The sequence below is a fragment of the Pteropus medius genome, unplaced genomic scaffold, assembly GCF_902729225.1.
Source record: "Pteropus medius unplaced genomic scaffold, Ma_sr-lr_union100, whole genome shotgun sequence".
Lineage (NCBI taxonomy): Eukaryota > Metazoa > Chordata > Mammalia > Chiroptera > Pteropodidae > Pteropus > Pteropus medius.
The window spans coordinates 27,285,045-27,301,519 of NW_024349802.1; the positions used below are offsets into that span (position 1 = coordinate 27,285,045).

Genomic DNA, 16,475 nt, shown 5'->3' on the forward strand with positions numbered 1-16,475 from the left:
TCAATACAATTCCAAGAATTGCTTCACTGGGCATCACATAAGATATGCACCAAAATTCAGAAATCTCATCTCTAACTTGACATACACACAGAACTGGGTTGTACTAGTCTGTTAAGTTTCCAGAAAATAAAAATAAACTACACTCTAAATGGAATGCAACATCCACCCACTCCCACCAAGACAACAGATAAAATCATTCTCCACTCCAACTGCCTCAACAGGTAAACCCACAGATGTTTTCCTAACACATAATCTTTATCTGTGAAAACAAGCTAACAACTATCCAAGCAACCAAAAGACAGAGTTTTGAGAGGTATGTGTACTGGGAAAGGTAATATATAAAAGGAATACTAGGGAAATAGGATTTTGACTCCTCCTATTAGGCAGATAGCTTTAATTTACTATATTTCTATAATTCCTTATAGCCATTAGGACCCACATGAACTTTATGCCAAAAATAAGCCAAACTAAAATCATGCTCTAACTTCTCTTTCTGAAGATAGTAACCACATTTTCACTGAAATATAGGTAGGCACATTTACTATAAACTACAATCAAATACTTGACACCAAACAATCACAGTAATACACTTAACAAGTACACTGAACATCTATATTAAGTAGCACAAGCAAACAGGGAACACAGAACTAGTCACCACTTCCGAATCAGCCACAGCATAGAGAATCCTTTGCTTGCCAAAGAGGAGCACCACATACATGAAGAGACTAGACAAGATCTTTATCTCTGCCTGATCCAGTCCAATCAACTACTTTGGGATCAATAAAAGGAGCCAAAGCCACTGTACCATAGACCTCAGCCTTGCTTCTAAAGTAACCTTACTGGCTATCCAATCGTCATACTATTAAATGGATTTCCTTGTAAATTCCCATAAGCAAACGAATTGACCAAAGTAGGTACCACGTTTTCCTGTATTTCACTTTACTGGGCTTCACAGATTTTGTGGGGTTTTGTTGTTGTTGTTTTTTTTTAAATTGAAGGCAAGACTCTCCACAAGCAAAGGGAATGACTGGCTACAGTGGTCTAGAACCAAACCTGCAATATCTTCAAGGTATGCCTGAACCTTGCTACAATGCTATATGGCAATTTTATCTCAATAAAACCGGGGCAGTGCGGGGGGGAAATTCAACAAAGTATGTATCTTTCCTGAAACTGTCTGAAGAGCTTATTATGCATAACATCACATTTAAATATATTTTATTTATAAAGAGCTTACATAACCAGTAATAATATCATTAACTAAGGCTCAACATAAATCTGCAAATTTCAGATAACACTATAAACTTTTCTTTTTTACTTTAAATAGAACTATAGTTTAATTATTTTATTTAAATAATAACCATTACGTAATTTCTTTTCCTCAGACTCATAAGTTTTCATGCATATTTACAATATATTGGTTTAAGTTAAATTAGTATCTGCAATAAATCAAAGCTAAATTAGACTAATGTATTAGAAAGTAATACATATGATAGCAAAGTTGCAATCTAACCATCACATATTTTATGTGGATTTCATCTATCGAAAATGAGACTAAAGCTCTTTAAAACAAATTAGTTGCCAATAATTTTTTGAAATTTAAGCAAGTATATAAATTAAGTTCATATATTTACCATTTCGATTGTAAAAAGGTTAAAAAAAAAATAATGTATGTGGTAAAATAGAGCTTATTTAAAAGCAGAGATTCAAACTATTAAAGCAAATACTATCCTAAGAAACAAGGAATTTTAGGTTTAATTCAAACTGAAGTTTTTCTGTAAATCGATCCATTTACATGAATTGGCCACCAAAGCCTAAAGAAAGATATGCAATCTGAAACAGGCTTAAATGTAACAAAAACTCTTACTGCTAAACAGTTTTACCAAAGAAATGTGTTTTATTTGCGTGAAACATCCTTTGAACATTACTTTAAGTTTATATACTATTTATGACTCTCGTGTAAAGAAACATACCAACATAATAAACCTTATTAGAATTTTTCCTACACAAAATAATTGTCGACTAGACAACTATCAATATATCCATCTGTGAAATTTTCACTTTCATTAATAACTATAGTTGCTATCTTTACTTTCAGATAAAAACAGATCAGTAAAATCAGAAATCATACCAAACAATAAATTCTACCTGCATTCAATATTGGAAACATTTTCCTGCAATCTGCCCTCCCACCTTCAATCCATGAGACTACCAATTTGAACTATAAAAACTCCATATTGGCGTGGTTCCAACACTGACCTCAGATCAAAACAGAAAGAAATGTCTGAAAATAGCCAAACAGCCATCTTCCAAGTACTGCAACAGACCCAAGATGCAGTATAAAGCTGGAGGTTGTTTTTCTCCTCTTCTTCTATGTATTTGTAGATCATTAATCATTTCCAGGCAAGTATTTTTACTTCCTATAAGTAAACTCTGACCAGAAAATTGATGACATGTGGTCATAAATGAGTATTTTAAATTTAACATCATTGCCTCTAATCACCTATTTTCAATCCCAACTGATTACTATAAGAAATTATGTAAATCAGGAAGAACAGTTTAATGTTACAGCACTTTTAAAAATCAATTTGCAGCAAGATAACAATTGAATAATTATCAAAAAGCAAATATTTTAGCCACACTGTTATTCTATCATGAAAAAAATCATTTAAGACTCCAATACAGCTTTTACTAAAAAATAATTATATCTGTTACCCTAAAATTTCATTATCTTATTGTTATTGTATTACCCTCTTTCTGGCAACTCCACTCTACTACTATAAACATACTTGCTAAATATTCCATTTATGCACAGAAACAACAACTACTGCTGCCTTCCACAGTCATTTAAATCTAAACCACAATGATGTTTTTACTAATAAACAGACTACAACAATAGTTACACACCAGAATAGCAGTTCAATTATGACTTCTGTAAAAGATAAAAATAAATAAAAATCCACAAGTACTTACCTACAGTTGGGAGGAGGGTCCAACGTAATTTCTGCAAGTTCCTTCTGAATTCTTTAAAATAAAGACAAAAAAAGTTATGTTAAAATGTCTTCACTCTCTTAATATGTCATTAAAATATTAAACCTTTACACTAATATTTCCCATTTGCATGTTTTTAATTTGAAATATTAATGTATAAATCATGTTGTATAAAACAACAACAAAGTCTTAATTTCTGTCATGATTTTGAAAAACTACAAAGTGTAACAAGATTGGCCATTATTCAGTGCATATAGCCTGTGGAAGCAATACCGTGACTTAAAATTTCATTAAACTATTGATAACTTCTGGCTTAAAATGGAAACGTTTGCTAGATTATCTATGGATCATTCCAACTTTTGATTTGCACTAGAATATCCCCACACAGAATAAAAAGATGATCATATTAAATTAAATCCAAGCATCCTGACTGATTCAATCAATTGAAGAAACAATTATCAGGATGTCATTCCAACACCTGAAACTGCTATCAAAATATATATGGTATTCCTCCCTGAAACCTCTAGGTTGGAGCAGGTTGAGGCTTTCAAGTTTGACATTGTTCCTTCTGCTAAGACTATCATAATATGTGAATAATCATTTTAATGTCGTTACATGAACTTCATGCAAAGAAAAAAAGAGAACTTTTTTTAAACCTACTTTTGTTCTCATGTGTTATTTTCAACTTTGACTTTTAACTGCATCTAACCCCGGATATATACATACACAAAGGTTAACAGTGCTATATTGTTTTGTCAGACAATACTTAGCAAGATCTTAACTATCATTCATGCATTAAGCCAAGCTTTGTTAAAAAAAAAAATTCTCAAAAGCATTTCTTCTCCTTTGGTTTTTAAACATGAGATTTACTAATTGCTCCATGCCTACTGTCTGGTAATCACTGTAATAGTATATGGACAATAGCTGACTAACGTACCTTAAAAACAAAAATTTGAACAAAAACATATATTCTCAGTTTAATTCTAAGGTTTTTTTCAAAACAACAAATGGAACTATCGGAATAGATAAAACTCCTCCAAAAGGACTGGCACCAACTTCCTAAGGGAACTGCACGCTACTAATATAACTTTCACTTCTCTAAGCCATGTGATTCAAGGCCGGGAAGGCATTAAAGTAGAACAAGGCCAATAAATTCAAAGCCAAGAAAACTTTCATTTTAATTCTGCCATGCCATTAACTGAGAGTCCTTGGGTAAACAGACTGTTCACACCTGCTCTCTCGTTTACCCTCAACTTTCTGTCCTATAAAATGAAGAGGTTAACTAGGACAAATTCCATTATCTCTTTTATCTTTAAAACATATGATTTCCTTCTAATATGGATTCTATGATGTTTATATGCATATAAAGTACAAGTGGCCCACAATTAAATGAGAGAAGTCTCAAAGATCTGATATAGGAGAACACCTTTATAGATTTCACAGAAAAATGTAAACTAGGCACTTGAAAACTAAATGGTAAGTCCAGGTTAAAGAGAGAAAACCGAGCACACATATTCACTTCCCACTCCTGCAGGACCCCACCTAGTGGGAGAAGATACAGGAAATTTAAAAAGGAATAATCAGCAAAGATAAGGAGGTGATCATCAATGAATGGGAAGTTTCAGTTTATTTCTGGAAGACAAAGTGGATGCGTGTAAATTAAACAGGTTGAGATGGCCAAGAGGGGGCTGCAGAGTGCATAAAGATAGAATAAAGACACATTATTTGAGGAGGAAAACAAAGAAAGGCAACCAGAAATCCCAGAAGAAAAGCACTTCTGTAAGAAAATCATAGATCAAATATGAAGGTAACTGAAAAGTAAAATAATTTTAATTAAGTAACAAATGTTAAGGAAAAGAAGAGATCTGATATATTTTGCCTAAATGTTGACTCACTGAGTAGTCTGGAGATCGTGACATTAGACTTGTAGGAAACCTAATCCTAACAACCTTTTGGTCTGGCACTGAATATTTAAATATACTAAATGGTCAGACAATTTATTAGTCTTATAAATAAAGCAGAGAAGATAGGTTGTAGTAACACTACACAATGTAAATGTTATTAATCTTAAAGATGTAAAATTAAGTGTAGCTAATAGAAATAAGCAAAAAGTGGATGGAGGATGGGTGTGAGTAGACAGAAGAATGAAGATATTACTATCCCCATTTTACAAAGTAGGGATCTAATAAATACTTTTGAAATTTAAAGGAATAAGAAATGGTGGCTTAAATATATTATTTAGTTTAGAAAGACAACCAATATATTTTTTTAATGTAACTATCATTAACTGAGAGAAGGGAAAAGAGTAGGTAAACAAGCTACATTCTCAAATTTCACAGCAAAAAGTCAAAAGATATTATTTATGTTAACAATTTAACAACTAGATGTAAGTATATTGTTTAGAGTTCTACCGAAAACCAATAGGACTAAAATCAGAGACAGCTAAAAGAATTTGTTCAAGGGAATAAAATTTGGATAGGAAGGGTGTTTGGACAGAAAACTATTGCTTTCCATCAGAAATGTCCCTGTACTACTTAATTTGTTACCAGAACATGAATAACTTTTACAAGTTATTTTTAAACTAAGAGGACCAAAAGAAAAAGTATTCAAAAGAGCATGCTTTAATTGTCAAAGAACACTATTTTTAACATAAAAGAACTTCATTGGGATCTCTCAAATAAGTCATCTTGCTTTATACTTATACTGTCCCTTTTGGCTTAAAGAAATTGATATATCATAATTTTCTGCCATAGAATTCTATAATGGAACTTGAACCGCTCCAGATGTCTATAATTCCAAATCTAATTATTCAATACAAAAAGCTGATAAACTCTGAACAGTGAGTCAATATATTACATTTTGAGCCACTGTTACCTAAAAATGATTGCATTTCTCTTGACCAAAAAAAAAAAAATTACGCTACTTAAACGGTTGCAAGATGTCCTGCTGTTTTCAATGACAGCAATACAATTCTATCTCAAAAGTTGTGATCATGGTATATATTGTTTCTCAGTCTTGACTTGTGGGGTAGGGGAGGTAGCTATTTCAGGCACTGTCCCTTAAAGCAAGAAAAAATGAGAAAGCATCAATAATTCACACTTTCAGTGTACCTTTCACATGATGATCTTATGCTATTAAGAGTGAATTAATAAATCTCACAGAATTCTGAGTATTACTGTTTTATCGGTCCCCATTTAAAAGATGAGGAAACTAAGGCTAGTTATTGTAAACTGGTAAGGTGAAAGGCAATTAACTTGCTAAGTCAAACAAACAAAAAGACCTCTTTCTTTATCAGACCTTTTAAGACAAATTTATTTCTTTAGACATAAATCAACTAGATAATTGCCTAAATTTCCAATTTCCACCTGGCAATGCCACTTCTTTGGTTATCAGGATACGGAATTCAGCAACTGCACATAGTTACTAAAATAAGTCAGAAGCAAAATACAGACTAAACCTCTAAGACTTCACCTAATACCTCTATCCAGGAACGTTTACGCATACAGCATATAACTGCCATTTGCTAAAAAGAAAGGGGAATGATGGGGGAATAACAATCCTGGTTCGTTCAGACTTAATTGAATATGGGACCAAAATTATACAAAATGGAGACAATATAAGCACTCATTCTAACATCAACTTATTGGATTAATCAGAAAAATGAAGCAGTGTATATGTAGTGACATGTTTAAAACACATATTTTAGATTAAAGAAAATTCGACAATTCACTCAAGTCCAAACATAATATAGACATGGAGATTTGCAAAGGTGTCTTCTTGGCAGTTCCTACTTTGCCCCACCTAGATGACTTTCCTATATTCCCCTATGGACTGCATTCCTCAGTCACCTGAGAACTCCTTTTCTAAGCAATTGAATCAACCGGACAAACCTCCCAAAATGAACTTAGTCTCAAGAAGAAATTTGCAACTAATTACTAAAAATTTTTAAATCTCATAGTAGTCTCTGAATTAACCCAAAAAACACAGAGCCATTGCAAATAATAAGCCTAGAATTTAATTCTGAATGGTGATACAGTAGTCCCCCCAAACCCACCCCACCCTTGCCATTATCCATAGGGGATACGGTCTCAGACTCCCGATGGATGCCTGAAATCTCCACATGTATAAAGTTTTTTTCCTATATATACATACCTATGATAGGGTTTAATTTATAAACTGGGCAGTGTCATAGGTAGATTAGTTCTTACCCTAGGTCTTAACCTCCACATATGATCTTTTTCTTTTAAGTTGAAAACGTTCACCTTTTCACTTAAAGGAAGCTCTTTCATGGCTTCTCTTCGGCATATCTGAATTGCCAGCATCTCTACTCTTACCTTTGTGGCTTTCATTAAGTAAAATAAGGGTTACCTGAACCGAAGCACTGCAATACTATGACAGTCAATTTGATAAGTGAGATGGCTAAAGGGCAGGTAGCATAGACAGCATGGATATGATAGACAAAAGGATGATTAACATTCCAGGTAGGATTAAGATTTCATTATACTACTCAGAACAGCATACAATTTAAAATTTGTGAATTGTTTATTTCTGAAATTTTTTATTTAATATTTTCAGACTGCAGTTGACCTCAGGTAATTGAAACTGTGGAAAGTAAAACCGCAGATAAGGGGGAACTACTATACGTAGCGTTGACCTTTGAACAACAATGGGGTTACGGGCACCCACCATCTCACAGTCGAAAATTCATGTATTTTGACTCTCCATAACTTAACTATACTTGGTATCCACAGGGGACTGGTTCCAGGACCACCCCTCGTATATCAAAATCTGTGGATGCTCAAGTCCCTATATAAAATAGCGTAAATAAATACATACAGCTGGCCTTCCAAATTCCCAACTTCCAATTGCAAGACAAAAACAGTGCAAGTATTTATTGAAAAAATTCTGCATTTAAGTGGACTTGCACAGTACAAACCTATGCTGTTCAAGGGTCAACTGTACTACGCATCTGTGATTCTAAGAGACCACTGATTTTTAAAACCCCTTCAATTAAATGACTTTGCACATCAATAGTAAGATGCATCCCAATTTCAGAAACATTAAAAAGTTTTTAAATGTACATTTAGAATCAAGAAAATAAGAGTAATTGCAAAGGATTATCCGTAAGGAGTACTACACTTCATTCTCATGTAGAAAACAAACTTAAATGATCCCATATAATAAAAGTTCACTAGAATATTAGAAAGGTGAAACACATTAGAATCTACCTTTCAACCTAACAAAAATCAAGTCTAAAACCAAATATCACTCCTAGAATTATATATATATAGAATTATATAATATGTATATATTATTGTGTGTATATATATACACACATACACACACATACACATACACAGTATATATACACACACTATTATATTTTGTCCAATAAAATCACAATGTCTGCTCTAAACAAAGTTAATTTGTAATGAATGTACATTTATAAATCTGTCAACACATAAAAGAAGCAGTAGTCAATTCAATGAAGAGCTCAAAATACGTTTTATGGAATTGATTAGTAAATTTAATAATATCATCAAAATCTGTCACTGCAGACATAGTCTAACTACATACATGCAAATATAACAAGAGTGATACAGACACTATCAAGAGAACAGACTGTGATAAAAACATACCAATTTCTTAAACAAATTCTTGCCAAAAATGCATCAAGGATATAACTATAATCTTCCCCTTAACTCTAAAAAAGACAAATTAATTTATACAATCGTTTAAATAAAATATCCACTTAAATGATTTTTGTATCCTACATCACTTTTCTGTATTACCTGAAAACTGAGATTTTTTTCAAGAAACATGTTTCTACACCAAATTATTAATTTTATAATTACAGTATATTTAATTCAGTTGAGCATCTCTGTGCAAAGTATTCTCCTTTAGTTACTATAAAATGTATATAATTATAGCATTTAAGTGTTTCTAATTTAACAACAGCATTAAGTCCCCAGAGGTTAACATATACCTCATTTTCCTAAAATTTATTGAATGGGCTTGAAAAATAGTATTGTGCACTTTAACTGGCACAAAGTCTAAATGACAGTGTTAGTGTGTGATATCTATGTGCGAAATAAATGTTTTATCACATTTAGTCCTCACAATGGCCCTGTGAAGATGGTACCATTATTATGTCCATTTTACAGAAGAGGAAACTGAGGCTTAGAAATGTTAAATTAAGTATCGAAGATCACCAGGCTACTAAATGCCAGAACCTAGACTCAAATCCAGATCCTATCTCTAGAGTCCAAGCTCTACACTACTTCTGATTAATCATCTCTCATAAAATGACGCTATTTAGAAAAGACTTCTCATCTGAATAAAGATCAATTGAATAATAAAGTATAAATAAGAGTTTTATTTTGAAACTACCTCTAACTGAATCTTCTGAACACATTAGTACTTGAATCCTAATATCCATGGAAGATCCAATTCCTAAAATAAACTCAAAACTCTAAGACAACCAGTAAATATTATAACCCTACTATATTAGGCACTGTGGACACAATGGTGATTTATAAAGATATATAGGTCCCTACCCTTAAGATTCTCAAATTTTTCCCCAGTTCTAACAACTTAAGCAGAGATGGAAAATGATAACTTTACCATCACCTAGATTTAGGGAAGAAGAGGGAGAAGAACTAAGCTTTTTTTTTTTTTTTAACTTAAAAAATTAACAGTGAAACAGCATTTTTATATTTAAAACAAATGATAAATGACTAAGTCACTTCAGACACTGTCATTCATAAACCATCCAGGACCTTCTAGAGGAAGGTCACAAATCACAATTTGAAAATCACAGATTAATTCAATGAATTTGTCAACAAAGGGATTCTTTCAGACAAGAAGCAACTCAATATAATAATACCAATTTCTATTAAGTGACAATCGGGCACACACCCATACTATCTCAAACTAGGTTTTATCCTCTATTTAAAGAGGGGGGAGGAAGGAAAAGTAGGTTTGAATATATAACCTATACTTTGTAAACACTGTAATAAAATGAAGTAAAAGACGACCCATGTACCTGAAAAAATTCATCCTCACTTTCACACGTTATACAGTTCACTCTCTATTTGCCCAATAAATATGAATTTGAAGTATTTATGGTGTCACTCCCAGCCAGGAAAAAGGCAAGGTCTCACAAAGGCAGGCAGGAGTCTTTGCTAATTAGCAGTCATAGGAAAACAGAGCTCAGACTGACAGAAGCACTCTCCAGATTCTATGCCCCACAGACCTGGCCAGCCCATCCTCTCCCCTTCTGATAAGCTGAAGAGGCCCTTTAAAAACCCTCACTATTAGAAGCTGAGGACTAAATTAGTTTCTTCATTTACATAGGGCCACAATCTGTACTTGAATATCTCTTACCCATCCCCCCCCAATTTTCTTTAATCTAGATGTCATATTTTCCCCATTCCCATCTTTCTTATCCATGCTAATTCCACCCTCCATTTCTTAGCAGCAGGTCATTTTGTGTTGTGGCCAGGTGGCAGAGGGTTAGGGTCAGCCAAGTGAGGCTCTCTGGACTTGAGGTGTGATAGCAAAAACTAACTAAATCCTCTTCCCCACACTAGCAAGTTCTGTATAGTGGTTTAAAGGTTTAAAGTTCAAGGCTATCTGACTTTCACACGACTCCTTCAACAAAGGCCAAGGATCAGCAATACACTTCTGGGAAGGGGAAACTAACTACTCTAGTCTCTGGGAATGGGTTGCTGATCACTTGCCATCACTCCAACATCTCTCCCTAGAAAGTCATGTCTCACAAGAGGCCTGAGTTGGTTAGCCCCAATCCTGAAGACTGACCAGGCCAGAGAGAAACAAGGTCTACTTGATCATAATTGTTTTTGATCTTTGGGAAAGGAGTTTTCTTGAATCCACACTCTCCAATAAAATATAAAGCTATCATTCAGCATTCAGACAACCCACAATGCCTAAAACTTAGACTGCATTTATTTATACTTCCTATTTGATATAATAAAAGGTATTAGAGCAAAACAAGAACATTAAATCACAGAATCAGGACTCTGCTAAATTTAATTTACCTTTAAACTATTTTCCAAGAGATATTCAATAATGTAACAATATTCAAGCAGATTGCCTATGCTGAGTCTGATGACATGTCAATGATCATAAGCAATTGATGTGGCAATACAGAATCATTCAAATATCTACCTTCCAGATCTATCTATTTTCTAGAGAAAAAGAAAATCTGTATCAAGACTGACCCACTGCCTAACATAATGAAACCAAGATGAATCTGTTATAAACACCAGCATTTCTCACTTTTCTAACACGGAGCAGTAGAAAAAATGCTATCATTCAGTAATTATTTTAAGAGTCTTGCTCTCTATTCTAGGTTACTAAACAAAATAAAATGTTTATAATCAAGTAAGTATAAATCAAATCAATACATTTTTACATGCATTTTCCTGTATATGTTCACCTAACCATAAATACAGACACACATGCGATATGTACTTTATTAATCTGCCATGCTGTTTAACTGATATTAAATACCAAAAAATTCATATTGCCTACAATTAAAACCATGTAAAAGAAATAATCTTGAAGAAAAAAATTCATGAACCTCATGGTTCACACCCCAGAAAAACGATTAACTGCAACAGAAAAGTAGAACTTAAGATGATAAATTGATACAAAAAATAAAAAGATTACAATTACTAAGGTACCTTTTAGCACTAGTTGACAATTTAGCAGCTGTTTTGCTGGATATTTTCCCCTCCTTTTTCTTGGGCTGAACTTGTTCTCTTTCTGGTTCTTGCTGAACAGTTTCACGTTGGTCTCCATCAGAACTTCCTCCACTAGTGCTTGGACTGTCATCAACTCTTTGTGCCTCAGTGGACATTTTAGATCCTAGATTAAAGAAACAACAAAAAACATTTATTCAGTTGTGGGAGAACTAGAGTAAGGTACCTCGAGAATAGAGAAAAAATGAGCCTCAAAATAGAACAAGTAAAACTAGTATAAAAGGAATAACTTGGTCATTTACAAAACAGCTCTAGGAATTGCCAAAATACTTCTTTCATCCACTCAAAATGTACTGAGAAGAGAAATAAAAACATACAAAATATATACACGAAATGTTCACAGCAACATTATTCACAGAGCCAAAAAGAGGAAACAACTCAAATGTCCACTGACAAAATGGATAAAGCAATGTGGTATATCCACACAATGAATATTATTCAACCATATAAAGGAATGAAATACAGCATTTATATGCTACAACATGGGTGCACTTTGAAAACATTATGCTAAGTGAAATAAGCCAGTCACAAGGGTCCATAAACTGTGTGATTCCATTTATATGAATGTCCACAATAGGCAGAGACAGAGACAGAAAGGTCAGTAAGTGGTTGCCAGGGACTAAGAGTAAAGGAAGAATGAGGAAGGACTGTTAATAGGTATAAAGTTTCCTTTTGGGGTTGATGAAAATATTCTGAAATTATGTAATAGTGATGTTACACAACTGTAAGTATTCTAAAAAGCACCAAATTATACATTTTAAAAGGATGAATTTTATAGTATGTGAATTACATGTCAATAAAGTTGGTACAAAAAAAAAAAAGTGAGGGCCTACTCTCCACCAGGCACTTTGGTCCCCCAAGCATGAGAAATTTGGGGTAGTGGGTAAACCAACTTGCTATATGCTATAACAGAGGTGAGTGAAAACAGCCGCAGGAACAGAGAAATAAGGGACACTTTCCCATCCATATCCAATAAACATATCCTCAGGACTAGGCTAAGGTTAAAATCCTCTCAACCAGTCAACTGTTTTCAGTAACCTTTGTGATAACACAAAGCCTGCATAATTCCAAATAAAAACTGTACTGTATGACAGTGTCAGCATTGATCCAGCAATATACCAAGAAACATGTTTCACAAGAGATGGAGACTGTATTGAAGGATTCTTTTCTTCCTCCTAGTCTGAATGAAATATCCTTCAAGGCTTTCAAATTCCCTTTGCTGAGTTCATGCTCCCCAAGCAGCTCTGATTACCAACTCAATTTCCTCAATACGTTAATACACAGGTAGCTGTTATACGCTGAATAGCAGACACAAAAAATTGCAGTAAGTGAAAGGGATAACCCCTCTCATCTGTCATTCTATCATAATCAATTTCTGGGCTTAATTACTGTGACTACATCCCTCATGACCCAACTAGTTTCAAGTGTACTGACGAATCCAAAACCAAACTGACAAAACGGATGCCTAAACTCTAAAGGGCCCTGTGCTCACCATGTTTCTGTCACTTAAAAACCACTTTCAGCAGCATAGAGTTACCTTCTCAGGCATCTCTTCTTTAAAAAACAGAACTATGTACCTTTAAGAAGTGACCTTAACACAAAATATACCTTTAAAACTCACAGATAAATAGAACAAGTTCCTTTTGAAAAAGATACATTATTTTTTATATCGTTTTTGATATGATCAAGAATAACAATATGTAAAAAAAAGATACCTTAAATAAAGCCCTGTTTTTTATTACTGTAATTAGTCCAAATGCATAGCTAGTTGACAAGCATGAAAATTTATCATCACCAAAGATTTAACTTGTAGCTTGCTAATGGAAGAATCGGAAAGCTCAGAGAGGTGAAGATTCATAGAAAATGAATGCCTTCAAGGAAATATCATGTAAACACATCACCACTGCCCCCTCCCCCACTCAACCTGAACATCTCCCTTTCCCCAAGCCAAACAAAAATAGGTCTCCCCAAACAGCTCTGAAACACACTAACAGGGAAATCTGACTGCTTTCCTACCTACTCTGTAAATGGAGAGCATCAGTCTCCACAGCTGTGACATCTTTTATGAGCACTAAAGTCACTTAATAGAATACTGAAATTTTATATCAGTATGTTTCATGTCTAGCTCTAACAGTCCTAACATATTTCTTGCTTTTTTTTCATTTTTATTTCATTTTAATTCTCATCCTTGGATTCAACATTTTTTTTTCCAGCTAACTTCTTTCAGTTAAAATATATAAGTTTAAAATCTTATAAGTATGTACATAAGAGCATTTAGATAGAGCAGATGTGCATGAGAGTGAGAGAACAATTCTCAGGGAAAGGTCCTAGCATGTAGCAAAATGCTGCCGGCAATATTTTAAGAAATGAGTGAGAAATCATTTTATACATCTTAACCAAAAGCAATCCCTTACATGACAAATACATGGAAACAAATGAAATAAAATTGTTACTAAAGCTGGAGCTTCAGTTTAATAAACTGTGCCTAGTTTCAGTTGTATATTTCGTTAGTTATATGACACATTCTTAATATTCTTATTTGTGCGCATTTATATACTAATAATGCCATAAATATATAATTACTTAAAAGACTATTCAATGATGTAAACTGAGCTATAAAAACCCGAGTTTCATAAACTGCTCCAGAATATCAGAGGACTAAAATTAGTCTCACTAGAGAACTATTAAAAACATTATTTAAAATACCCAAATAGATGTATACTTTCTACAGTTTCACAACAAACAAAAATTAATTCCAATCACGACCTAAGATATTTTATTTCATCCAAATCTTAACTTAGGGATAATAAATTCATCTGAGGCCACTAATAACCACTATAGAAACTTTTAGAAACAAAGTTTTCATATCTTTTTCAAATATCAAGTGTAAGGCTGGTTTTGTTTTTCAAATGCCTAATTACATGAAAAGTATTGGAAGAAAATTATTGTACCACTCAAATGGCAACTAATTTTTATGAAGAAAAATAGTCCATGAGTGTTTCAATTAGTTATAAGTATAAGCTGCTGTTTTGTTTTCCTAAAGTACACGTGAATTCCTGAATTAAAACTCTCTAAATGTTATCTTCAAAAGGAATATTTTAAAATTATCTTCAAGATTAATTTCTAAACAGCTAATTTGATCCAATCATCTGATCTAGAGGGAAGCTAAATTTAAATCCCAGGCTTATAAGCAGAGCTACTCATCAATGACAGTTTCAAAGATATTTCAATTTATATTTTTACTTTGGACTCAAAGTAAAACTTGGTTTCTAAACATAAAATAGTAAAGCTTTCTTCAAACATGTTATATTAAGAGTTTAGATATTGTTCCTTCTTTAACACACAAATTATCTAAGCCTGTATTAGCTATGTACTCTATGGTGTAATTACAGTCCTGGAAATTAGCAACATGTAGTGAAGGAAACTCATATGTTCCATAAAAACGAAATGATTTGGTTATATACTGATACAATAAAAGCAACTATACTCCCTCCATAAATCTGGATTACTGTCCAGATAAGCCTTATAACTGTATCTTGTGGTATAAAACTGCAAAAGCAAATGTCCACTCGAGCTTTTACAACAGGAAAACGGTTAATTCTGTCATTTGATATCTTGCTATGTCTTCCTACTCACGTTTCTAAACTCTTCTAAAATGTGAAATAAAATAATTTATATTACATACACAGCATCTAGCAAGATCCAGCTTTCCACTTATGTGTAAAGATATTTATGCAGGAAATAATAGTGGAACACCTGATTTTTAAGGAAAAGGCGTTATGTCCTGGGGGAGATAAAATGGGATATGACAGTATATGAAAACCCTCCATCATAAGCAACTGCCCATATACCAAGGAGTACCCAAACTGTTTGAGTAAACATAAATATTTAGATTCCCAGGTCCAGACTAAATTATCACATATTCAAAACATACTTTTTGAAGAACCAAGGCTAAAAAACTAAGAGCTTAAAATCTTTCTGAAGCACGAGATTATCTGAAGGTAAACCCTTTGTACTTTTAAATAAAAATATTTGAGTAGACTCTCAAGTATACACAATACAAAACGGTGAATCTTGAAAACATGCAAATAGGTCTAACAGCCACCGAGCACAGGATGATGTCTTTCTAAAGCGGCCTTAATTTCCTTAAGGGAAGATGGATTGGACATTTCTGGTTGGTCGTGAGGGGAAAAAAGCCACAAGAAGCTACGCTTTATCTTCATTAGAAATGGTAAAGGGCAAAAGGATCAAAACATTATGAGAGAAGAGAGGCGCGGGGAGCGGGGGGAAGGGGGGGGGAGAATCCAGTTTCAAACCAGGCCAGTGGGGGCTGCAGAGAAGAGACGAGAAAAAAATGGGCTTTGGCTCCAAAGTGTGACAGGAGCTAGGCTTCACAAAAGACCAATACAACACACTCCACACCAGTGGATACACAAACACACCGAACAAGGTCTTCTCCTGCCGGGCCACGGGTGTGCAGCGTTGGCGGTGAAGCCAGACTCGGCACTCACCAGGAGAGACACCATGTGCAGCAATTATGCAATTAGGGAAAATAGCAAAAGATCAAGCCGGGCACTTTCCACCGTGACATTTATCTTGTACTTTTGCAAAGACTTAGTTCCAGGATGCGGCTGGGAGAGGGAAGGGGCTGGGAGGGTGGCAGAGGATGGGGAACCGAGAACAGAAGGGGGTAGAAGATGG

The 16,475-nt window shown here is 33.9% G+C and overlaps 1 protein-coding gene across 2 annotated transcripts in view; it reads right to left on the reverse strand.

Moving 5' to 3' along the window:
- Positions 1-16,475, reverse strand: part of UBE2E2 (ubiquitin conjugating enzyme E2 E2) — a 287,961-nt gene that overhangs the window by 270,847 nt on the left and 639 nt on the right. For both annotated transcript variants that reach the window (XM_039836763.1, XM_039836764.1), the window contains exons 2-3: positions 11,697-11,880; positions 2,971-3,021 (exon numbers count right to left, since the gene is read on the reverse strand). In XM_039836763.1, coding sequence (XP_039692697.1) covers positions 2,971-3,021; positions 11,697-11,872 — 227 coding nt within the window. In that variant the 5' untranslated portion in view covers positions 11,873-11,880. The remainder of the gene's footprint in view (positions 1-2,970; positions 3,022-11,696; positions 11,881-16,475) is intronic.